General features: G+C 47.5%; 1 protein-coding gene across 1 annotated transcript in view; it reads right to left on the bottom strand.

The window, feature by feature from the left end:
* Positions 1-632: 632 nt before the first annotated feature.
* PRRX1 (paired related homeobox 1) overlaps positions 633-24,464 on the bottom strand; it is a 40,759-nt gene continuing 16,927 nt past the window's right edge. Inside the window, exons 2-4 of the mRNA XM_075097044.1 lie at positions 7,359-7,534; positions 6,557-6,738; positions 633-1,687 (exon numbers count right to left, since the gene is read on the bottom strand). Of these exons, the coding sequence (XP_074953145.1) occupies positions 1,549-1,687; positions 6,557-6,738; positions 7,359-7,534 (497 nt within the window). The 3' untranslated portion in view covers positions 633-1,548. The remainder of the gene's footprint in view (positions 1,688-6,556; positions 6,739-7,358; positions 7,535-24,464) is intronic.

The following is a 24,464-nucleotide window of genomic DNA, read 5'->3' as shown; positions in this document are numbered from 1 at the left end:
CAAGCACTATTTGCCTTAAATAAGCCCCCTCCTCCTCCCAAGTTTGAGAGAGGCAGACATCACCAGCAACACGAAAGATCCTAATTTCCTCAGAATGCTTGCATGGAAGAAACCCTTTTGGGTTGCATCTCCTCTACTCTTCATGGACAGAAGGCAATTAGGTCCTAATTAGCTCTCCGGACCCCAGAGGAGGGAGGACAGCAGGTAGGGAGAGCAAAGGAGAGCAGTTAAGGCTACAGGACAAGCCTCACTGGGCAGCATTATGGGAACTGGGGGGAGATTCAGTCTTCATATGGGATGCTCCCTGCTGAGACATGACCCATCCTCAGAAGGGCTGGGAGAGGCTTTCCATGGGGATGTCCTTGTGTGTTCCCAAAAGCCACATGAACCTTCCTCATTTTATTCTATGAAGCTGTAAATGCCTGTGGGGAAAAGCTGCAAAGGAGCGTGGCTCCCTCCAGCGCCACTTCTTTGGGGTTTCTCACGGGAAGACGTGAGCTGGCCATTTTAAGCACTGCCCGAGGCTACTGGGAAGAGCTCTGAGAAGGGTGAGAGAGGCTGTGGCTGGAATTTCAATGCACAGCTTCAGGAACCTGGATGCAGCACAAACATCCCGAATATTTTCAATGGACTTTATTTTGTTTAATAAAAAACACCAACCAAGCTTGCATGTATATCTTATATATATAAATATATACAGTATATATAAAACAAATGCATCTGGACAACGCCTTTCCCTGTGGCACAAACTGTAAGGCATAGAAAGGAGTGTCCTAACAGTCCTATTCTTGGCACTACAGAGCGATCCCCCCACTACGCCCCCCCACTCACACACCCACGCTGGCTTTTCTCTCTTCTTTGGCTTTTTGAGGCAGCAGTGCCAGAAGTACCCAAGAAAGCAATGAAGCGCTGCGGAACCCAAGGAGATCTTCCTCACGTCTCAGACTGGTCCAAGCAACCCGGGCAGGATGACCCCATCTCGTTGCACTAACAGGCTTCTCGCAGGCTAACTGTAGTGGCGCTGCCTCTGTGGCACAAGGGACCGGAGGAGCGAAGGGTCAGGCAGATACAACGGAAAGCGGTGACCAAACAACTTCTAGGGTGAGCTGGGGCAGGGGGGAGGAGCAAGCTTCGCATCTCAGCATGATGGCAGATGGGACATCTCCACGGGCTGAGATCGGCAGCTTTCTTTTTGCAGTCCCACACGAAAATGGAAACCAACAAGGGTGAGACCGTCCTTTACTGAAGAAGCTCGTAGTATATTGAGCAGAAGCAATAAACCTGACAATAACAAGAAAAAAAAACAATGGTGGCATTATCCCAAAAGGAAGGAGGAACCTTGTCACTCATGAGCGGTTCAGTTTGCTCCCAGTTTGGTCCCCATGTTCAGTTCTGGGTTAGGGTTGGCTTTTTTTCTTCTTTTTTTTTCTCCTTTTTTTGTGGCTTTTTTTTGTTTGGTGTTTTTTTTTTCTTTCAGCACAAACAAGTTGCGAAGCAGGACGGGTGCTGTTGTGTTTTCTCCTTCTGCAAGACAGCTGCCTCCAGTCGTTAATTGACTGTGGGCACTTGATTCCTCTGTAAACTATATTCCTTTGCCTTCAGTCTCAGGTTGGCAATACTGTTGGCCATATTCATGCCCTGTGCCGGGCTGGCGTTGGTACACGTGGCGGAGTAGGTGGCCATGGCGCTGTGGGATGGAAAGAGAGAAACACCCCGTCAGACGTGGTCTTCACACCGCGCAGAGAGCAGACGCGCACTGCAGTGAGGCTAAACCCTGGGGTTTCCATACCTGTGGGATGTATTTGTCATGTGAGCAGGGAATCATCACTACTTTTTATTTAACACTCCTGTAAATCTCTCCGCTGCAGTTCACTTACCCAGGGATAGCCAACACCAAGGTTGGTTGAAGTCAGTAAGAAAATTTCCATTTCCCATTTCCTAACCCAAAAGGTTTACAATGAGGTCAGGGCACGCGGTATGCCAGTTAGACCGTGTCCTTAAAAGTATTCCCACTGGAAGCAATGTCTTTTTGATGAGAGCATGATGCTGGTTTTATTGCTTGTGAAACCACGTCACTTCTGAAACACATGTTACATTAAAGAAACACTCTGGGAAAAACCCATTTCAACAATCGTGATGCTCTTTGGTTTCAGCATTTTGGAATTAAAATGTCCATATTTTTTCCCTTAAAACTTCAGCTGATCATATACAGCATGTTTTAAAGACTGAAGGGAAAAAACCCAAAACAGTTTTCTCCCTTCAAATCATGTCTTTATTCATGAAAAGCATTACTTCTGGCGGCAGAGGGTGAACAAACGCCTGAGAGCCCTTTCTTATCCTACCAAAAACTTGCAAATCTGCTTTCCAGACCACTAGAAAACTTGTTTAACCCATGTGTCCCATGTTTCTGCAAAATGCAACACCCCTGCCTCAAAAAACAGCAAACTATCCAACGTGTTACATTTCCTATACATGGGTCCACAGATAAAAAACAGTTGAAAAACAGGAGGTGAGCTAGAGATGCTCATTTAATGCAGCTAGCATGCTCAGGAGGAAACCACAAATGCTACGCTGGAGGCAAGCTGAGGTCTGGTGCTGACCCTTTCCAACCGCCTGCCTGAGTGGCTCACATCCGAGGCTCTGGGAAACGCTCTCTTCCACCCACAGCCCAAGAAATGAGACAGCTTGCTTTTTTCCTTTTTAAAAAAAAAATTTGTTTTTCCTTCCAGCACTGATCTCCACAACTGGAAGAGCCTTTGCAACAGCAAATCCCCCTTGAGAGAGGTTGGCGTTTGCTGCACATACAGATCCAGGCCGTGGGCGTGCATGCTCGCCCCAAAGCACTGGCAATATCTCTGACTTTGCAGGGCAGAGCTGACTTGCCAGGAGTTTAAATGCAATTCAGCACTGTCTGAATCCTCAGCCTCCAGGAGATCCAGACCAGGCAATAATAGTAGGTCTCATCCCAGGCCAAATGACTCCTATTTCTCACATTTAATTAGGGAAAAAAGAACTTCTTCAGTGAGAAACTGTCATCTCTGCATCAGCACGGGTGGAAACACAACAGCTTACACCCACGGAAACGACAGGTAAGACTCGTGGAAAAGCACCAGAACTCTCCCCAGAAGATCACACATTTAGGACACTTTTGAGAGCTGCTCATAGCTGCTGGTAGGATATGGAGGCTGGACATGAAAAAACACACATCAAAATACAGGCATATCCTTAAAAATATAGACCCATCCTTTTTCAATTTATTCCTTCAGAAGAACCCCAAACCTTTCAGAGAAGAAAGCCACAGCAGGCCCGAGCAGATGACCTGGTGAGGAAGATCTGCAGAGCTCCCCATGCACCTCTGGAGCTCAGGGCTGTTCGACACTGCCCAACACGGGGTGAATTTTGCCGAGGTCCAGGACACGATGGATCGGCATGCCTGAAGCCTTCCCCAGCTGGCCATGCACCCCCTCAGCCCCATCTATGTGGCTGGCTTTGGATTGGTAACTTTAACCTCTCCCCACAAGTCAGCAGCCAGGTGAGAAGCCCAGTGTTGCCTGTGGAGTCATTGCAAAGTTTTGCAGTGTCTACAGCTGATGGCCGCTACAGAACCCATTCCCACAGGGTGCATCTCTGCCATGGTTTTGTGCTGGAAGAAATGAGAGGAGCCTCAAGGGTGCCCTTGCTTAGATAAAACAGGAATTTTCAGTCTTGAGTATACAATGTCCCGTTCAAAACCCATATATAACTGCTGCCCATGTCTGGTCTAGAATTCTGGGGTGCCTCGTGCTCTCAGCTCCCCAGAGGTGTGGGGAAAATTACTGTTGCCCAGTGAAATCACTGCTAAACCAAAAATCTACAGAAACACTCTCTTTTAGAAAGTTATTGCACAGGGACCAGTGCCCAAGAAGGCTGTCTCCAAACATCAGTATGGCTTGAAGTGTTGGTCCAGAGACTCTCTAAGGTCTAGTAAGCATTGAAGTCACCCTGCTGCCCCTTCCCTCTGCCCCATTCAGGCACAAAGAGTCTCCTTCCTCTGCTCAGCTGCCTGTTTTCATGAAACACAGAGGAACATCATGTTTCTGAGACTGAAAATCCTTCTTTCAAATATGGTCTTCAATGGCCCATAGAGTCAAAGGTTGTTGGAGTGGGAAGTGCAGGCTGACAGCACGACTGCTAGTCTTGTTTTCTTAGGAACCTATGCTGAAAAATGCCTAAGGAAAACATTTCAACTTCAAAAAAGTAATAGTATTTACTTGGCTATCTATGTGACACAGATCTGAAAATAGCTTTGGTTGACCTGTGGCTGAATGTATTTGGAGAATAAACACACTGATTGAAAACTTTCCCCAGATCTAAGAGTGAAAACAGCACTGGCCAATGCAGCTCTCAGCCCTACTCTCAGCCCTCTCCTGACTAGCTGTTAATCAGGGGCCAGTACAGCAGCGCCAGGGAGATGAGGAGGGGCAGAGGGCCCTGCAAACACTTTGCACAGCTGTTTTTCACCAAGTGTGCAATACTTTAATAACCCTACTCAGTTCAAAGCCTGAATGAGGCTGTGACAACCTGGCCTGGGTGCCCATCAAGATGAATGTCATTGCTAAGAGATGCCCAGCAGGATTAGAAAGCCTGGGGAACAGAAAGTGTCTGAGGGTCCTGACCACCCCACATTGTGGAAACCAGCTCCTCTGCCAACGTCTCCTACTCCTCTGCAGGGCAGTGGAAGGGTGACAGTCCATCCTGGTTTGGCATGTCAGACAGTGGGGATGGCTGTAAGCTGTAAATATCTTTGCTGAAGTATCTTGGCTTAAGACAAGGAAGACAGTGAGGATGTGTCTTTGCACCATGGAGAGGCACAGCCCAGTCTGGTCCTCATTGGGAGAAAACCATCCCCAAGGCTTTCCCTTCTCCCTTACTCTCCTTGTTCCCACATCCCAAATGCCTTGGGCTTCTCATTGCCCGGAGCTGCTCCAGACAGCCCTTCCCGGCATGTCCCTGGAAGTTACGTTTGCAGGGTCTTCTCCTAGAAGACATTACGAAGACCCTCATATAAACATCTGGGGACCATCTATTTTTAAAAGTGTGAGAGGCAGAAATAAGCCATGAGCATTCAAGCTCATGGTACTCACATGACCTGGTACTATGACCAAAGCAGTCTCAGTGGGGTGGGGAAGGACCTGTGCTTCTCTCCTCTGAACGCATCCACCCAAGCTCCTCCCTAGGATGCAACACCAAGGAGCACTTCACAGAGAGAGCGCCTTAGCCCTAAAAAGGGGGATTTTGCAAGACAGCAGTCCTCAGATAAAATCCAGAGGATAAGGACCATCTAAGACCAAACTGGTCATGATCGAAAACATCCTATTCAGTATCTGGAGCAGGTGAACCTATGACTTGTTCTGGAGCTACAGGGTGCACAAGGAGGATCCCATGGCACTGAAGCAGCAAACTGTCAGGGAAGCCATATGTTTGCAGAATATAACAGTGCAAACAATGTTTGGGTGCAGGAAGGGGGTCAAGGTGACCAAGGAAGAGAGGTCCTGGGCCTGGTATTATTCCCGGAAGCCAGTGGGAAGATGTCTGTGATCAAGCCAGATAAACAGGAAGAGATCCAGCCAAAGGCTCCAAGGTTCTGACCAACAATGAAGCCACTGTGCTAAAAAATACCCACTAATCTCATTTTTAACTGCCTATAAGCCAGCTGGCTCCCCACAAACCAATACATCCTGTGGAACTTGCATCCACACCCAGTTCCTGCTGGGCTGTGGATGGTATGGAGGAGGAGAGGGAGGCCTGTGACATGCATGGAAATCCCAGATCCTTTGAGCAGACTGGGGTCACCACATCTGCACTTCCTTCCTGCCACCCTTTAAGCAGTGCTCGCCACAGGAGATGGACACTGAACACCAGTCTGCAATCCAGAGACACCTGGTCCTTACTGCAAGCAAACCACAGCATTACACAACAGCACAGCTTGTTCACACACATGCTTGTGCTCTAGCAACTAGAAGGAAATTGCCTACCAGTTCAGTGCTGACCATTGAGGGGAGAGTTGGAAGCAACACGCATGGAGTGAGTTCCCAGAACTTCCTTGCATCCCAAGCAGTTGACTGCCATGGGGCAGCCACAGAACTCCCTCTTCTGGTCACTGTGTGGTGGCTGAGCCTCCCCTGGATCTGTGTCCCATGGCGAGGTTTCCTCCTTGCTTTAAACTGGATGCGCCAGGGAAGCGAGTGCAATCCCTTCTGGTTTTGTGTACTTCTACCTGATCCTCTTTTGAAACCTCCTGAACTGCAGGGAGGCACCACTGAAAAATCTGCAACCTTCCATGGACCTCAATCCCAGAGAGCCACAATGATGCTGAACCAAGACCGCTTTGCAGCTCTGGCAGCAAGTGGTGGGATGGGAACACAGGTAAGGAAAAACAGTGGGGTGGTCAAACTGGTGTATCCTCCTGTTGTCCCATGTGAATATAAACAGCCCATTAGAGCTGTCTGAGGGACACTCTGAGGCTGCTCTATATTATGCCAGAAACTCATCAGCCCCAGAGGGGTTATCCACTCACCTGTATGGCGAGGCGGTACCCCAGGAGAGATAGTCGGTGGGTCTCGGAGCTGGGCGAGGTACTATGGGCTGCTCCACAGCGGTCACATCCCCTGAGTAGGATTTGAGCAGAGAGGCGTTCTTGCTGGCCAGCATGGCCCTCTCGTTCCGACGAAACTTGGCTCTCCGGTTCTGGAACCACACCTGGAATAGGAAGTGCACAGACCCACCAATCATCACAGCCAGCTCTGCTGCAACACTCACCCTTTCACCACACCACTTCTGCCCTGCTGGGCAAGACAGAACTCTAAAAGCAGGCTGCTTTGGCATGCCTGTCATTGGAAACTCTAATGACAAGACAATCCTTATGTCATGTCTGCCCCGATAAAGCCCTTGTGTGAGGAACAGGCTCAGTGAAGTTCCTGGGGGACCAGGTCTATCCCATGCTGTAGGCAGCAAGGCCTGGGAGTGATGTACAAGACATCATGTTCCACGGTCTGCTTTGACCTTCGGAAGGTGCAGGCTTGCAAGATAAGAGCTGAGCAGCTCAAGATAACGTGAGCAGCCTGATCACAGCAAATCCAACATCTTGGCCTTGAATGAACCATATGAACACATATGACTGGGCGGGTGGTATGTATGGTGATCAGGCCTGGCAGTCCTCCTCAAGGTATGGCATGCTTGGGACTGCAATAAAGCATGACCCAGAAACTTGGTGACCCTAGTGTGCCACGCAGACCTCGAGGACTTCTACTGCCATACTGGAATGGCCTGATGACCTCCCCCCAGGTGAGGTGTGTATGGATACAAGCTGTGGTGATTACCTGAACTCTGGCTTCAGTGAGGTTGACTCTGCGTGCAAGGTCTTCCCGTACAAAGGCATCGGGGTAGTGTGTCCTCTCAAAGACCCTCTCTAATGCCTGGAGCTGGCTGCTGTTGAAGGTAGTCCTGTTCCTTCTCTGCTTTCTTTTCTTCTTCTCTTCTGAATTCAGCTGATCGTCTAGGAGAGAAAATTGGAGGGTGTGAAAGGCTAGAAAGCGAAGAGCCCACAGCAATGGGGTGAATAACCTCAACAGTTTCAAGACGGAAAGGGCTTAGAAAGGGGCTTGCACAACTTCAACACCACACCTTAGCTGCACCGTGTTAGTCCCCATGTAAAAAGGAGCTGGAAAGCACATTGACCCCAAGCATTTATTTCCCAGCTCAACTGTTGTAAGACTTGTATCAGCTCCCTCAAGCTACCCCATGCCTCAACTTCCTTATCTCCAAAAAGAAACAAAAAAGTCCGAAATGCATCTCCCCATTCCAGACAATTCTAGAAACCTTTTCTGGCCATAAAGGATCATGAACACCCGTTCTCTTGGCTTCAAATCTCCAAGGACTACCCTTACTGGGACATATTACAGCCCTCTGGGGTGAGCACAAGTCCTCTGCCAGCTCTTCCTGACTGAGAAGGTGTGCCCATCTCTGAGTAAGGGAAGTGCAAGGAAACAGCTATTACTCTGGGCTTAACACAGCCAAGGTAATCCTGTTCTCTGTATATAGCTCCATTTGGCTTAAATGAGGACTGCATTCTCTTATTCTCCCTTCATTCAGACCGGGAGGTGTCAATTTGGGCAGAGATGGGGAGCTGTGAACAAAGAGATGTCAGACAGTGGAAATGACACATGACTGATACGGGCCTGAACAAGAGACAAGCACAAAAGACAGTTTCACTTGTATGCTTGCAAGCCAAGGACATGGAAATACAGTCAGACAGGCATGGATAGCATTGCATTTGGGAAGGAAAAACCCAGTAAGAGAGAGACTGAGCATAAGTGCGTTGGATACTATTGACTGAGGAATGTGTGTACTGAGTTGTGCACTCTCCAGCAGGCCCCTCGCCTTGCCCAGGCCAGCAAGGTGCTGAGCAACAAACTGTGCGTCGAATAAGAGCATATATTGTTTTGTGCCTGGTTTGTATTTACTCCAGCAACAAATCAGTACATCCATACTTCTGGAGTCACGCTTATCACTACTGCCTGTGCCTACGATCACTGGAGCAACATCAGTGCTGAGATAACTATGAAATGGCTTTTCTTAGCAAATATCTGCTCTGCACCATCTCTCTTTTTTCCACTGCTGTTGCACATGCCAATGTAAAAGCAGCGATGGAGCTATCAATGCATGGGCACTCTCAGGTACTGGCAAGCAGTAAGCGATGGCTCCAGGGGTTTGAAAGCTCTTTATTAAAACAAGCTGGAGGCTGTGACACTGGTTTTGCTTCTACTCTACCTGTACCAAAGCATGTTCACTCATCACACCAGTCACAGCACAGCAAATACTTCAGTTACTGTAGGAAGCCACACTGAAGGTATCTGCTAGAAAGCAAGGCACCAGCCTACAGGAGCGCAAGGCCACTGCTGCCTTCATAAAACAGCCCCGTTCAGGCTGCAGGACTGGTATGCCATCACCTTGCACTTGTCTTTCTTCAAGTCCTCTGGTGTGTGGGGGGTACCACCAAAATCATCAAGGCTTCTCATGCTTCCGCAGCCCCAGCCTTCAATGCTCCCAAGCACACTGAGCAGAACCCCAGGTGGGCAATGTCAGCATGGTACCACTGTCTTACATGGAAAAACAGTAGTTACACCTGGGAGGATCTGAGCCAATATACATGTCAGCATGCATTAAAGTATATTGATCATTGTATCTATACAAATGCATGTGCTAGTGAATTATATTTTAAGTTAATCACTGTGCTTCTTGGCCCAGATGACAGTCTCACCACTGAGAGTCCAAGGGCTTGATCTGCCATATACAGTTGCAGAATATCCCCTCAACGGTCATTCCTTTTGCCATATACAACTATGACATCTCATCTCTTCTCCAGGGGGTATGTAAGGCACAGGGAGAAGCTGACAAGGAAATTAAAGTCTGCAGTTGTTGTCCTCACCACCTGTTTGTGTTGCTTATCACAGCCCATCTGGTAACAGTTACTGCACCTGAATGCCTTTGGAGGAAGGCCCATCCATTTGGGAACAAAAGGACATTCCTCTTAAATTAAAGTAGGTTTTTCAAATTCCTGCAGGTTTACGGCTCCATCCCCAATCCTTCTCCAACAGCCTGATGATCCCCAGCAGACTCCTTTTCAGCCTGGGGATTCCTGGGTGCAAAAATATGTCCTCGGTTTTCTTGTATCTGAGAGGATGTGTTTGGAGACCAGTTCTTAACAGGCACGTTGAATCATAAAGCTGAGCTGGGAAGGGACCGGCAGAGGCAGAAACGTGCAAGAAAAACAAATGCACCTAGGAATCCTGGTGCATTAAAACAAGGCTACAGGTGAATCTATCCTGCTTAGGTGGTGGGAAGCGAAGCGGTGAAGCAGAGGGATGGGATTTAACCACTGCTTGTGCAGAGCACTATACATGCACTTCTACCTGCTGGGTGGGTTTAGTGCTGTCACGGGGTCCATCCCTTATACAGAAGCAGAAAAGTCCTGTGCATTCCTCCCTTGACTCATCATCTAAGCCTTTACAAAAAGGGTCAGTGCTTTCCCCTGGCTCTGCTGGTGAGCTTCGATGTAGTTGTGCTGTTGTGCACCACACAACACGGCAAACAGTGAAGAACAAGCCTCAGGGCACAATCATCCCTCTGAATGGCTGAAACACTGCAAGACCAGCTGCCATAGAGGCCAATGTCCACATGGGTGTCTGGCCTCCTTCTGAGTTACCCATTTGATGTTATTTTCTAATCTATATCCTGCCTACATTGACTGGATGAACAAATCTGCAAAAGCCTTTGGGACCCCTTGGGAATCCCCTCCAGGCCTTTGAAGAATCAGTTCCTGCCCAGAAGATGACACCTGGCTGGGGGGAGCATGAGCCCAAGGCTCTCTGGCCATTGCTCAGATCCTGCGTGACAGTTACACATGAGGAAGGGTGAGCGCATCGCTCTGGGGAGCAAGAAGAAGGGCCAAAGCCTGTAAAATGCTGGAGAACAAGAACCCCTCCTGCCAAGCACGTTAACACAATTTGCCTGGTTTCCTTCTGGCGTACAGCGAGACACCGGTGATTCACAGCTCACCTCGTAATTACCAGACCCAAAAATAGCAGGGCCAAGAAATGGAAAGTTGCAGGCAACGGCCGCGCTGCAGTGACTCACGGTCGGGTCACCGCTGGCTAACATACCTCCAGCATCAGCTGGCACGGAGCAGGGACATGAGTCACCCCCTGTACAGGATGTAGCCGGATGGAGGTGGCTCGACAGCTAAGCACAACCTGCGACAGCAGGGATAGGATTTTGAGATCTCGTTTCACTGCACTTCTGGAACAGCATAACACAGCTAGATCCAAATGTCTACAGGAGTTACTTGAGTAGCAGGAAAAGAAAAAAAAAAAAAAAAAAAAAGCTGTATTAGCCCAGAGTGCTGCTGGGTTGATCACTCCTTGCATTTTGCCATCCAGACATGCCATATGTTGATTAAAAACTGCTAACGAGGGAATGCAGACACCTAAACCCCAGGTGTCTGCAAATGTCACCTTGCTCACAGCAGTCACTGGCTGCCTTCAACATGTCAGCAGGGTTTTGGGTTTTTTTTTTCTGCCATTATTTCTTTATCAGGAAACAACACTGAACAGTGAAAAATGGTATTGCTAAATAGTGCTGACAGCACTAGTGACTGGAGACAGCAGAAACGCAGAGAAAAGGAAAACAGCTATAAAGCTTTTTAGATGGATCAGAAGTCTTTCATCAACATTCTTTTAATCAGAAATATTTTATTACAAGCAGCGTTCTCAAAAGCTGAGCTGCTTGCAAATGCATCCCCCAGAGAGACTGAAATGCACGTTCTCCTCTCAGAACCCAGTGCTGGAAAATCTGGGAATTTCATTTCAAAATCCCAATGTTTCATGTTGGGCTGGGGGATTTTGTTTCCTGTTTCCACATTTGTGTTTCCCCATGTTATTTCTACATTCACCCATGACATGCAAATCCTGGTGTCACAAACGCACGCACTTCTGGGACACACCAAAGCATTTTTAATTGCTCCTAGATGATACAGTATGTCCTATTGTTTTTCGCCTTGCTCATCTCCTCTTGCAATGAGGCAGATCCACACTTGGAGACGCTCCTTGTTGCACAGCGGCTGCCCTAGTGTCTGTGACCATCACTGGGGTACCATCAGATGTCTGCTGTTGGGATGCCATATTGAAAATACAATGCATTATAAAGCAAAACAGAGTTGAGAACTAAATGCCTACATATAAATTACAAGATCAGTATTTTTTTTCCACCAATACTTGCAACCACAACATATTTTGGATTTCCCAGTTTGCAGGAATGCTTGTGCATACTTGCTTTCATTCCAGGTCAGAACAAGAACTAATTTCCAGATGGGATTTGCATTGTGTGGGCAGTTTAGAAAAGTTTTGATCTGTTCTATTAAGTCCATAACCAGCTATTATAGTACGTTAATTGGATCTGAACTGAAAGTAAACAATTGGATTTAATTGAGGGACAGAGACATTTAACCACAATATCATATATAGTAAGGCAGGAAAGATTTGTCACACCAGTTACATAAACTGTAAACCGAGAAAGGATTCCAGGAAGAAAATAAGGAATCACATTATAATCATAGCCTTCAAAATAAGAAGTTACTGCTAAAGTTTGGACACAGATTAAAGAGAAAACAAGACAAATTATTTCATGGGAAAAAAATCTAGAAACTAAAAACTCTTTTAAAATAAAAAAAATCCTGCAAGCCAAAAAAAGATAAAGTTTTATTCAGAGTAGTGGAGAAAGACATTAAAAAGGAGTCTAGAAAGGAGAGGAACCAGTTTTTTATTGGGTTTAAAGTTAAATTTTAAGAAGCTTGAGTAGAAATATTTCCATAGGTCCCCCCTGGCTCAGGGCAGACTCCTCTCCCCAACACCAGCCATCCAGACAGTTACATCCCTTTGTAGGCTCGTTTCAGTTTTATTCGTGCTCTACTTTACTTTCAATTATATCCCTCCAAAGTATCACAACTCTCTGGGTGCGTGGCAGCTTTGTCAACTTACATCGTAAAAACCCAAACCCAAACCCCAAACCCAAAAGGTTTAATCAAAGCTAAAACAAGGCACCAGGAAGGGGAGTGGGAAGCAGGGACAGGAACATACAAAATCCATCTGATAAAAAAGCCCTGCTCCAACTGATTTGAGACAGGTCTCAAGTGATTTTCCACTCATGCGGGATGCTGGAGACGAGCTAGTGTGCCGCAGAACGGGGCTGCCTACAGGCAGGGGGTCCCACCACCATCGCTTGCATGCAGACGAGATTGCACCTCATCTAAACCAGCTGACAGACACCAACAGAGCTCAGCGCCCTGCCTGGCCAGAACAAAGTTCACTTTCCAGCCTGAAAACATCACTTTGGCAGAAAATGGGGGAAAGCCTCACACCTCTATTTTCCCTCAGCTTGTTTTCTGTGTCTTTGATCAGGCTGGATGGCCAGGTCAATCACTGGTTTTGCAGCTTCCTTTCCTGAGCGTCACCTGGAGGGGCCCCACTCCTCTGGGCAGCAGGAGCCCATCACCCAGCAGCATCCATCCTCTTCACCAAATGTGAGCAGGGACAGAAGAGGGGCAAAGGGACCCACACGGATAAGATTTTGTGCTTGAAGCTGTATGAATTATCTTTCTAAAAGCTCCCAGGAGAGAATGAACTTAGGTTTATATGTATTTCCGTGCATGAAAAGTATTTTCAAATGGAAATAAGGTTTAACTTCAGGGTACGCAAATGCTACACAGAAGTTATAAATACCCTACACCAGACATCACAAATGTGGGCAATATGGAATGAAGATGATGCTTATAAGGAAACTAAATATGTTAAGGTAGGAAATGCCTATTAAGTCACGTACTGAAGCTAGCCCTGATGAGCAGCGATACCAAGCCCAGCTGTACAACCGTGGTAACAGCAGGTTTGTGTTTGTGATTACAGGTCAGACTACAGAGATCTCTGAACGATCATTTTTCTCCCATTACACGACCCCGGCTGAGCTTTTTTCTAACCTTTGCTGTTTACTTTGGTTTTTTTCTGCACCATCTGTGTACAAGACCTCAAATTATTTCAATTACACAGAAAATTCAAGTATCTGAAGTTCCTGTCTTGTTAAGATCACAGGAACACAGAAAAAAAAGAAAGAAAACAATTAAACAGATGCTATATTTCTTTCAAAAGCCTTCGCTTTTGATTATCTTGTAAACTAATCAGGTTCAACCTTTGCAAATAAAAAATGAGTTATTTTGTGCATGAGCATGGAACTTCAGAAAGGCGATACTGAATTTTTCATACAAAATCCGAGTTTTAATATTAAATGGAAAAGCGTGTGTATTTTCAGCGTTACCCGCGGGACTACAGCAGTTCCTCTCCAAAGTGTCTGCAATGTGGAACCTATCAGGATAATTTTTAGCTGACCACATACAAACAATTACATATCATTACAGAGCTGTGAATAGCTTTTGCATGGATAGCGTGCCTATGGTCTCCCATTGCACTCAGCTCTGCCTGCCAGACTACGGGAACTCACTGAGGTCCTGTACAACCACGGCTTCACCAGGGCTGACAGCGAAACCCTCGCTGTCCTCCGCCAGGACAGGCGCTCAAGTAGAGGACACACTGTCTGCACCATGGCCAAAAGGGGCATTTCCATGTGGGTTTCAAGGCACAGCACCACCTGGTGACTCTTGCCCACCAGGAAAAAGGTCTTGGGATTGTGGCCTTCCTGATGGAGAGTGTGTAGACACCTCGAAGCTCCTGAAAACAAGTTTCTAGCATGCAAACAATCTTTACTCGGACTTACTGGGCACTGCAGGGACCTGAGTGCAGAGGCATCCCCTGTGCTCTGCTCTGCACCTTTGGGGGTCTGCAGAGCTGGGGATCCAGTCTCCCTGCAACCCCTACCTGCTCTGCTCCTGGCCCACAGCATGAATTCCTCCCTAGCAGCTAAAAGCCCTACCCTACAGCAAACACAAGGCAAAACTCCTTTTCAGGGTGGTTTCAGCTCTGGTGCTCTGCCTCTCATCTGGTGGGAACCTGCAGTGCACGTGGGCAGTTATAGTGGCTAAGATGTGCATCCTCCCTAACAACATCTATGTTCCTGCTTGCTGGAGCTGACAGAAGAAATATTAAAAAAAAATAAGTAAACACGATCCAATGGAAAACCAGACAGTCTCCCTGGAAAAAGATGACATTAAGTGTTAATTACTGGGAGAACAATATTTGCGAGGGCAAAAGTATACCTCCTTCTCCAGAAATTGATACAAAGCCACTGAAAGTCCCCCTAGGTCCCACAGACCAGTCTGAGTTCTGCTGTAACAGCTCTGCTTTTATATTCGCTGGGGTTTTCCTTCTGGGCATCCTACAGCTCATAAGGCACATGGCTTAGTCCTGCTCTTCTAACAAGCCTTTCCGCTGGGTCTTGGGGTCAGAGTGTTCCCATAATACAATAAGTGCTGTATGGATCTCATAAGCTCCAAGGCACAGTATGTTATGCGTTTGGAATTCCTTGTATGCTTTTATACTTTGTTTTACATATTGTAATTTTTATATGCATTACCACATTGATCCTTGGAAAATTAATTTAAAAAAAAATATAATCAAAAGCAAACACATATTTTTAAAGCCTGCCAGCGGCAAATCATGTTCTGTGAGACTGCACTTTGTAACTGACAAAGAAACCAAACCACCAGACCGTGGCAGCAATCCAGCGGGGTGGATTTACCAGGCTCGGGAGGGGACAGGATCCAAGGGGGCTGTAGTTCCCCCCAAGTCCCTCATTAGGGTAGCCTGATGCCGCAAAAGCGTTGGACCCATGACAGAGGAGCAGAAATGCAATCACACAGCTCCGCCAGCCAAACTCCATGACCATACCAGAAGGTATTATATCTAAAATGGGTCTGTGCTTCCCAGAGCAGCACTCCTTTGCGATGATGTCCAGCCGCTGGTGCCAGTATGACCACCAGACCTTCCCTGGAGAGCTGGAGCACCTCAGCCTTCACAGACACTTCCTTATTCTTGGGTAAGACCTGGGATCAGTGTGTTTGGCAGCGCTGAACACGTGTAAAGTCGCAGCTTTGCAAGGTCAGGAGAATGACTTCCAACGCCTACATTCTCTTCCCCCCAGCTCCCCTTCCCATGCCATGTGTCCTGATTTTCATTTTAGGAACAGCATTCATGCAGCCAAGATCAAACTTCCTAACCTCCGCCCCGCTCCATTGGTATTTTCTCATTTCCAAAGCTGTCTCTCTACACTCTTGGCCCCTTCCCTGCTCTATTTCATTCCGGATAACATCTTTCTCCTCTCCTTTCCAGCATCCTTTCTTGTCCTTTCTACAAAGGCTTGAAAAGCCAAGTTGTGTAACACTGCCCCTTTTAACTCTATCATGCACACGGTGTATATCCAAACCAGCACAACTGCTGAGAGTATTCTTAAGAGTCACCGCTGCTCTTCGCTTGACCGTGTAGCAAGGATTTCCCTTGCAGAAGCAGACTGGTGCACCAGGAAGGCGCCAGTATCCACATCCACCTGGATACCACCAGCTGTGGTATCCACGACAGTGGCAACAACTGTCGTGACAATTAGGCAAGGACAGGTTATTAATCTATTTTCCACACTCATTTTCTCCTGCAGTGAGCTCCATAGGGTTACACGTTAATCAAAAGACGTACAGTATTATTTCCACCTGCTTTCTTGTTGTATTTACCTGGTGCCCCCTTTCTCTTTATGTACAGAAGTGTCCTATAGCTGGACATGAATCACCAACAGATGTCACCTATGCCCCAGGTTTCATGGACCGATATGCCCATTGACACCAAGCTGCTGGGACAAAACTTTAACAAAAAAATGCAGAAGGTGTTAAGGAGGCTCCCTCGCTGTAGGGACCAAGTGTGGGGTGGATTTTGATTCCTTCCACAGGAAGGAGACCTTAGGAGAGAGCAAAAACAATGCAGTACTGGTGCTTGGCCCAGGGGTTAATGGGGTGTACTGGAGCCAGGAGCACAACACAGACAATACTACGGTTGCTCCAGTCCTTCAGGAAGGTACGCTTCAGTCTTTTCAAGGTCTCTCCAGCCCTCAGAGTAGTCCCGGAGACCAAAATAGATGGAAACCACTTCCACCCTCTTCTGATGGCCACAGATTCAGAGGGTTGAACCTCCCTGTTACTAGTCATGCGAAAGGATGCATCAGCCAGAAGTCACAAAGTGCGGACTAGCAGTCCCCCTCCCACTGCACAGCCACCTGAACTCTGGACAACAGTACTTTTACTAAATTTTCTCTTTATTTAAAAAAGAAGTGGCAAAAAATCCTCATGAACTTTAGCTAGAAAAACTTTATATGGGGGAAAATCAGAGATAATTTTGTAAGAAACAGAAGTGTAAAGGAAAAAAAGGGGGGGAGAAGAAGGAAAAAAGGAAAAAGGGGAAAGGGGAAAAAGGGGAAACAAGGGAGAAAAAGGGGGGAAGGGGGAAGAAGGAGGAAAAAGGAGGAAAAAGGGGGAAAAGGGGGAAAAGGGGGGGAAGGGGGAAGGGGTGGAAGGGGGGGAAAGGGGGGGAAAAGGGGGAGAAAGGGGGAGAAAGGGGGAGAAAGGGGGAGAAAGGGGGGAAAGGGGGGGCAAGGGGGAAAGGGGGGGAAGACGGGGAAAGGGGGGGAAGGGGGGAAGGGGGGGGAAGGAGGGAAGGGAAAAAAGAGAAAAAAAATTCAAAAAAGAAAAATGGAAAAAAAGAAAAAAGGAAAAAAAAAAAAAGAGAGGAGAGAGAAAAATATTTTGCCACGATAGAAAAGGGCCGCTTTGGGGGGGATTTTTTTTCAGCCTATATACACGTTGCAGATTAACCACTTGGCATTTCAGGCCTTTCAACTGGCTCATTTCCAACTGCTGTGGCAGCCGCAAGAGTCTGCAAACGTTACCCAGCAATCTCCCGCCCGCACCGGGAAAGACTGACTCAAGCTGCCCGGCTTCATGAATGTCTCCGCTTGTTCAGGTCCCCACGGAGGCCCACTGTGCTGCTGAGAAGTGCCATTATTAAACATACCCATCTCAACTGGATCTGGAAATCAACTTGGACGTGTTTTTTTGGTACGTGGGACTCGCGCGAGCAGACAGACAATGACCAGTGGGATGCGTACGCCAGCGGGCCCCACCGGTAAGCAGAAACACTGTTCTCAATGGATATTTCATCTGTTTATTGTTGAAATATCCAGGACTGCAAACTGCATGGCACAGAATGACTGTGCCGGGACCATGGGGCGCCACGGTCCAGGAGAAGGGGAAGTGCAAACCACCGCGGGAACATCAAAACCGGCTCTCCAAAGGCTGCACTCCCCTTTCATTACCATCCAAGAACAAATATGTTTCAACCAAATCAGACCACCACTGCCATTGCCCCTACCAAGCAAATTGGACCAGAGGTGCTGCAGAGCTTCACTTAGAAATCCAGACTTTGACTGCTAATGCATTTTATGGGTCCCTCTTCATCACAACTGGAAAAACAACGGCATCTGAGATCCAGAAGTAACAGAACTTGAGCCCGGCTGTCAGCATCCAGCCCACCTGCCTCTTCCAAGGGCTGAGCATCCTGACCTGGAGCGTGCTCCTCGAGTGGGGGATAAAGGACCTTTACATCCTGTATCGCTACATGAGGCAAAGGGATTGGAGCATGCAGGGCCATTTCAAAACTACTCTTTCTCTTTCCCAGGTCCATAGTGAAAACGTGCTCTTCTAAGGCCAGGAGACAGGGAGGAGGGACTGTGCTGCTGGGCTCTGGGGTCTTTTTGCTGGACACAGGAATATTCAGCAAAACACGAGGGCGGATGGGATGGACCACGGGCTCCAGTGTGCTCTGTGCCCCAGCTCAACGGGATGTGAAGGAAAATCAGGCTCAGATCCACCTCCATCCTTAGCCTCTCCTGGATGGCAAATGCATTTCACATTAGCTAATAAATTGCTACATCTTATGTTTCTTAGCCTGCTGGAATGATGAATATTTTGGAATGTATTTTGAATGGTTCCCTGCCAGAGTTGAACAATCATCTAGAGATTTTAAATCAAAAGACTGAAATATGGAAACCTCTGTATTTCCACAAAGTTCACTGCAGTTTGAAAAGCACAAGTCCCAGCAGAGAAGGCAGAATAATGATTGTCAGAGCCCCTGCGAATTGGGGCAAATGAGCGATATATTGGAAATGACAATTTCTAATACAGAGTAATAATCTTTGCCTCCAGGTGATGAATATATTACAGGATATCTGCTGATTGCTGCCCTTAATCTGGCTGAAATGTCAGATACTCTAACCTGGAGGATCAGACAATTTAGGGGACCTGTATGGATATGCATGATATCTCAGCCACAAAGCACTGCTTTCAGTCTGGTTCAGGGCTAGCAGATGAATGCTGCCATTCTAGCACAATTTAACAGAATTTAAGGCTTTTTAAAGGCTCTAGCAAATTAATTACATCCATTGCCAGACTAGGCACATCCTCACCTAACAGAGGAGTATCTCGAAGATACTCAAAAGATTTGATGGCTCACCCAAGGTAGCACAGTTGGAGAAACATGACTATGCACCCACGCTGTACCCCGTGCTCCTGCTCCAACAGCCGCATCCCGCCAGCTGCGGGAGCCCAAATCAGTTCAGCAGACACCTGGTCACCATGCAACAAGGGCTGAGCAAGCTCAGCATAACCCTAAAGCTTGGATGCAAAGTCTCCATCGATAAAGCAGACCAGTAAGTGGTCTTGTCTCATCAGAGCAACCACAGATGGAGCAGGTCCAGGAAATAAGCTTCTCTCTCCCCCGTGGAGATGGGCTGTCTAGACACATTGGCAAAGCCACGCTGCCGAGTTTGCAGTGCTGCATCCTTCTTGTATACAGCCTGTCAAACACAGCAAATTCCTGTCCCCCAGCCTGTTAGCATGGGCATTTTTTCAAACTTCCTAGTGTCAGTCACGTCCAGAAATGCCAATTAGGTTTAATGAGAAATTTTTAAACAGAAGATTTTTTTCTCTAGGAAAACATAATTTTTTTGATCAACCCTCTGGCAAAATCATTTGCTGGTTATTTCATTATGTCCATTTTTACTAACAATTAGAGTAAAAATAAAAAAAAGTTGAGTACAAAGTACTTTTAAGCCAAAAACCCTGATATTTGAATATGAATTGCAATTGAAAATGTGGGGGAAAAAAATATTTCTCCAAATAATAAAAAACTATTGAACCAAACCTATGGGAGACAGTTGATGTTTTTCACTAGAAAAGCAATGACGTTTGAGGATATTTAGAGAAAGCATGCCTAGCCTCAGGGCCACATTCAACACAGTAGGTACATGTAGGTTTAAAACTATCCCCCCCTCCAATGACTCCTGGTGAAGCGCAGAGTGAGGGATTTTGCTCCAGATAAAAGTCCTCCTGAAATCAGTAAATGACCTTCCACCAGATTCAAGTTCATGGGAATTATTAGCGTATATTATACAGATTTCTCCGTCGTCAGAGGTCCTTAAAAAGAGCTAGAGGAACAAGTGTCAGGACTAGCATAGGTCAAACAGCATGTGCAAATTTGATCTTGCCCTGGGGGAAAGGAGGACTGATGACATGACTTCATCAGGTCTCTGCCAGACTCATGACCCTGAAGCCCACACCATGTGCCATGCTCTCGATGAAGCTGTATTTGGGGAAAGAGCTTTGGGAGATGGCAACAAAACCAGCACAAAAGCAAAGCTGGGGACAGCAGACAGAGGAGCAGGGTGGGATTTGGCAGCCAGGGAAACTCCCTGGCTCCAGCTTTCTAAACGACTGTAAGCAAGCCAGTCTGTGCCTCCGTTTCCTTCCTTGCTTCACCTTGCCCATCTGTTTAGACATCCCACTCTTGGAGGATGTGTTGTGCCACTCTCTTTGCTCATAACCCATCTAGTAGTCCCATACTTACGAGGTGCAGACAAAAAGCAGACCACTTCAAAATAAACCAGAAGTGGGATGCATTCACATTACAACTGTGTCATTCATGCTGTTGAGTTTCACAGCACAAAGAATAAATTAACAGCAAGTAATTAAAACACTTTCAGTATATGGTATGAAGGTACACAGCAACTATTTCATTCCAGTTGCGTATGCAAATGCTAGTTAGTGTATTTGTGAATATTGCAGACCGCGTTTCCTAGCTATCATCAGTGCTAACAGTGAGGATCCACATCGATGCTGGCTCTGCTCTTAACCCTTTGCAGAAAAACTGCTGGTTTTGATTCATAAATGAAGGGAGATAGACTTATTTCAGGTTAGGGGCTCCACAGCTAGAAAGCTCAAGAGCCTTCCACTTCACTTGGGAAATCTCCACCAACCAGCCTCTCTGGTCACAGAAGCAAGTGTGCAGGTTATTCCCTGTCAGAGGTGGCTTCCTTCCTTCTCTTCCTCATGCAGCTCTCTATACACCTCCCACAAAGGGGTACCATGGATGGATACCATGGCTCAGGCTGAACACGCTCTCCTGCCAGCCTCAGGTCCCAGGACATGTGCTGGAAGCGCCGGCAGAAATGCTGAGCCGGGACTGGTAAGCAGCTGTGAGCAGCCAGACATGAAGCTCCTGGCCATGGGCCATCGCCAGGCCACATCCCTGCAGGCACATCCCTCTGACCAGCCCCAGGCCACTCACACCAGCTTTTCAGGCCCCTCCTTGGTCACAGAAATTGCATTCAAATGGAAAGACTGAGATCCCAGCATGGGAATCCAGTGTCCTAATATGCTAACAACTGTACCTGCAGCCTGGTCAGAACCTGGATCTTCTGAGATGGGTCAGCTGGGAACGCCCTTCAACTTTGGGCACGAGGGACAACTTAGAGAGCGGTGCTGGGTGGAACGAAACATACCGCATGCAGATCCTGGAACATACATATTGCTATGCAAAGACCACTGCCACGCAACGTGGTGCAACAAAGATCTGAGCGCCCAAAGAGCCACAAACCAGCTCAGAGACAACTAAAGCAGAACAGTCTGGTCTTGAAATAGGTCCTTTTTTTCTTTTAAGCACAGTTCATTAAATGTTTGCTGGAAAAACAGAAAAGCATTTTCCACAGAGAAGAGGACATCCAAGAAAAGCCCTTTCGGACATAAATTGGCAAGAGGCTCCCAAGCATTTATCTTCAGTATAGAATGTGCTCTGTCAGGAGGGCTGTAACTAACAATACACTGAAAAACATGCCACAGACTTCCACTGTATTTTACTTGGCGCTAAGGGGTTATTCCTCAGCACAAAGTATTTGCAACTGGCATTGGTTAAACAAGAAATTACAACCTTCAAAAGACCTATTTAGTGTCAGCTGCAGAAAGTACAGAATTTGCCATCGGCTTCGATGACAACAGATTATGCCCCATAAAACACTGCAAACACACTCGGCTACAATGCTCGGCGCGAGCTGCCAGTTCAGCGGGGGGACTGGGGACTCAACGCTTCCTGCCCCTTCTCGGGACGCTGCCGCCTGGTTCAGGACTGGTGACACCCCTCTCCCTGACCCTCCGGCTCACGTGCCTGCCAAGTTCAGCCACAGGGCTCAAGACATGGCAAGCTGATTTCTGCAACAGCCTTGCAGAGCCAACGGGCAGCCAGCAGAGGTGGGCTTGTGCTAGCTCTACCCAGGCTGCAAAGAACCCCTGAGCCACACAGCAGTATCTTCTGCCATTTGGAGCAAAATACCCCAAGCTTGTTAGCCCCACAGTTCATTAGTGCTAAGGAGGAATAAGAGGGAAGTGTCTCATTATCTCTGTGCTGGATGTTCAGCTGGGACAGACTGAAGTCAACTGCATGGAGTCAAGAGGGCATGGAACCCAATGAATGGGTTACTTGGCTCTGTGCCTAAGGTGGTGATTTGGGAGCTCCATCACCTCCTGATCCCACACAGCTCAGCTACATCCCGGGATGAGAGACAGCTGTGCTGCCCCTGTCCTATGGGATTATTTCCACCTCTCCGAGGTGAGGAAAGAGCTCTGCCAGCAAACTCCCCAGGTCCTCAAACCTCGTTCCACTCCGGCTTGCTGAGCGCTCCAGAAAAGCAAACCTCAGAGTCAGGAAACCTTCCTGGTGGTCGCTCAGGACAAGCGCCGTGTCCATGCAGGAGTGCACGCGGAAGCGCTCTGCGGAGAGTGTGTACACCTGGGGAAGGAAAAGACCATCACCCAGCCCCCTGCACTGGGATGGTGCTATCTCAAGTTAACCTGGAAAAAGCAATGGAGATTCTCAGTCCAGAAACAATCACAACCACTGCTCAGAGTGGGCACTGGAGAGGTCAGCCTGAGCTAGGTTTTCCTGCTGCAAACCCTGAGCCTGCTTAGGGAGCTGTAAAACACTCCTGTCCCCGTGCTCTGCAACAACTTTACCGTTTCCTTCCCCAGCTGAAGTCAGAGAGGTGCAGCTACAACAGACCTACAAAGACATGGGTTTATTGGGCAAAGACCCTTTGTTTACCTTGCCCTGGTAGGATATTTAACCATTCATGACGCTTGTGCAGCAACAACAAAAATGAAAGGGGGAAAGGAGATTTTTTGCACATAGCTGCAGCCTGCGGCAGGCAGCCTACCCCATGTTAGCACGCACTGCTCCAGCACTTGTAAAGCTCAGACGCCTGCACAGCATCTGCAGCCTTTGAGTTAACCCCTGCTCCCGCAAGCCCAGGAACTGTCAACTTGGCTTGAAATGAAGGGTGTCTGTGAGTCTGTACTGGGCTGGGGGAGAAGGGATGGATTTGTCTTGGCTACGTCACCCAGCATTGTTTGTGTACAGCAGGAGCAACCTAAACACCACCAACCTAAAGGTTCAGGGACCGTAAGTTGGACTCTCCCAGAATCACACAATTGCCTCCATAGGAGACCAGCATTGAGACAAGCTCCAGACAGACTATGCCTTCTCTTGGTGCATCCTCTGGTTTCTTTTAACCTCGAAGCTGGCTGAGTCTCATCCTTCTGACTTATACGCACTACCAGAGATGTACTTTTTTTTTACCCCAGGTTTTTGCATGACCCCAGAATCTGGAGCTTAAAAAAAAAAAAAGAACTAAGAGCCACAGTACTTCAAGGAGTCACAGCAATGCTGAGACCAGACTTTGGTCCCACTGTACTGGCATGGCACGTTTGGGCGGTAAGCAACAGTTCTCCCATAAAGGCTTCAGGCACTCAGTAGCGAACCATGCAAAAGCTGGCATCCTGGTAGTAAAGGTCTACCTTTGGGCCAGTTGGCCCAATTTTAAAAGCTGAAGTGTGGCAGCTAAACCCCTGTGCAGAGCCCTTTCATGCTCAAGCCACTTGCAGTCACGCGCCTAACTACAGGCTGAAATGCCCAACTTGAGGCAACCGCACGGGAAAATCTTGGCCATTTCCCACTCCAGATGTCAGATGGCATTTTCAACAGGGCAGACCCTGGAGTCCTCTCCTAGCTTTTTGTCGGGGAAAAAAATGGTCTTTGACATTTACTCTCCATACACAGAGACTCAGAGGGAGACCAAGCTAACATCGTCAAATGATTGTACTGGAATCATGTTTTATTTCCCAACCTCTGACGGGAAGAAGCGTATCAAACCGCATGTCATCTGCTGCCACAGGCTCGTTCCTGAGTAAGCGCCTGCCGAATTCACAGTGGATGCAGGGACCACTCCCAGCTTAGACACTGATTTTACTTCGTGGATAGTTTAAGTGCCCCTCGTGAATAGAGACATTTTCCTGAATCAAAAGCAAGAGGAAGAAAAATCCAAGTCTTCACATAAATTAAACCCAAGTAATATTTCGACCAAATCTGTGCCCAGCGTTAGAAGGATTGCAGGAGTGGGAGATGAAAAGCTCCTTTTAAGCTGGAGAATTCATTCCCTCATCCCTGATGAAGGACGAATGGGTTACTAAAACAAATATTATATTTCATTCTGGCTAACAGCACTCT

Source organism: Phalacrocorax aristotelis, chromosome 6 (assembly GCF_949628215.1).
Source record: "Phalacrocorax aristotelis chromosome 6, bGulAri2.1, whole genome shotgun sequence".
NCBI lineage: Eukaryota > Metazoa > Chordata > Aves > Suliformes > Phalacrocoracidae > Phalacrocorax > Phalacrocorax aristotelis.
Note: the sequence above shows the minus strand (reverse complement) of the source record. Positions and strands in the feature narration are given on the sequence as shown.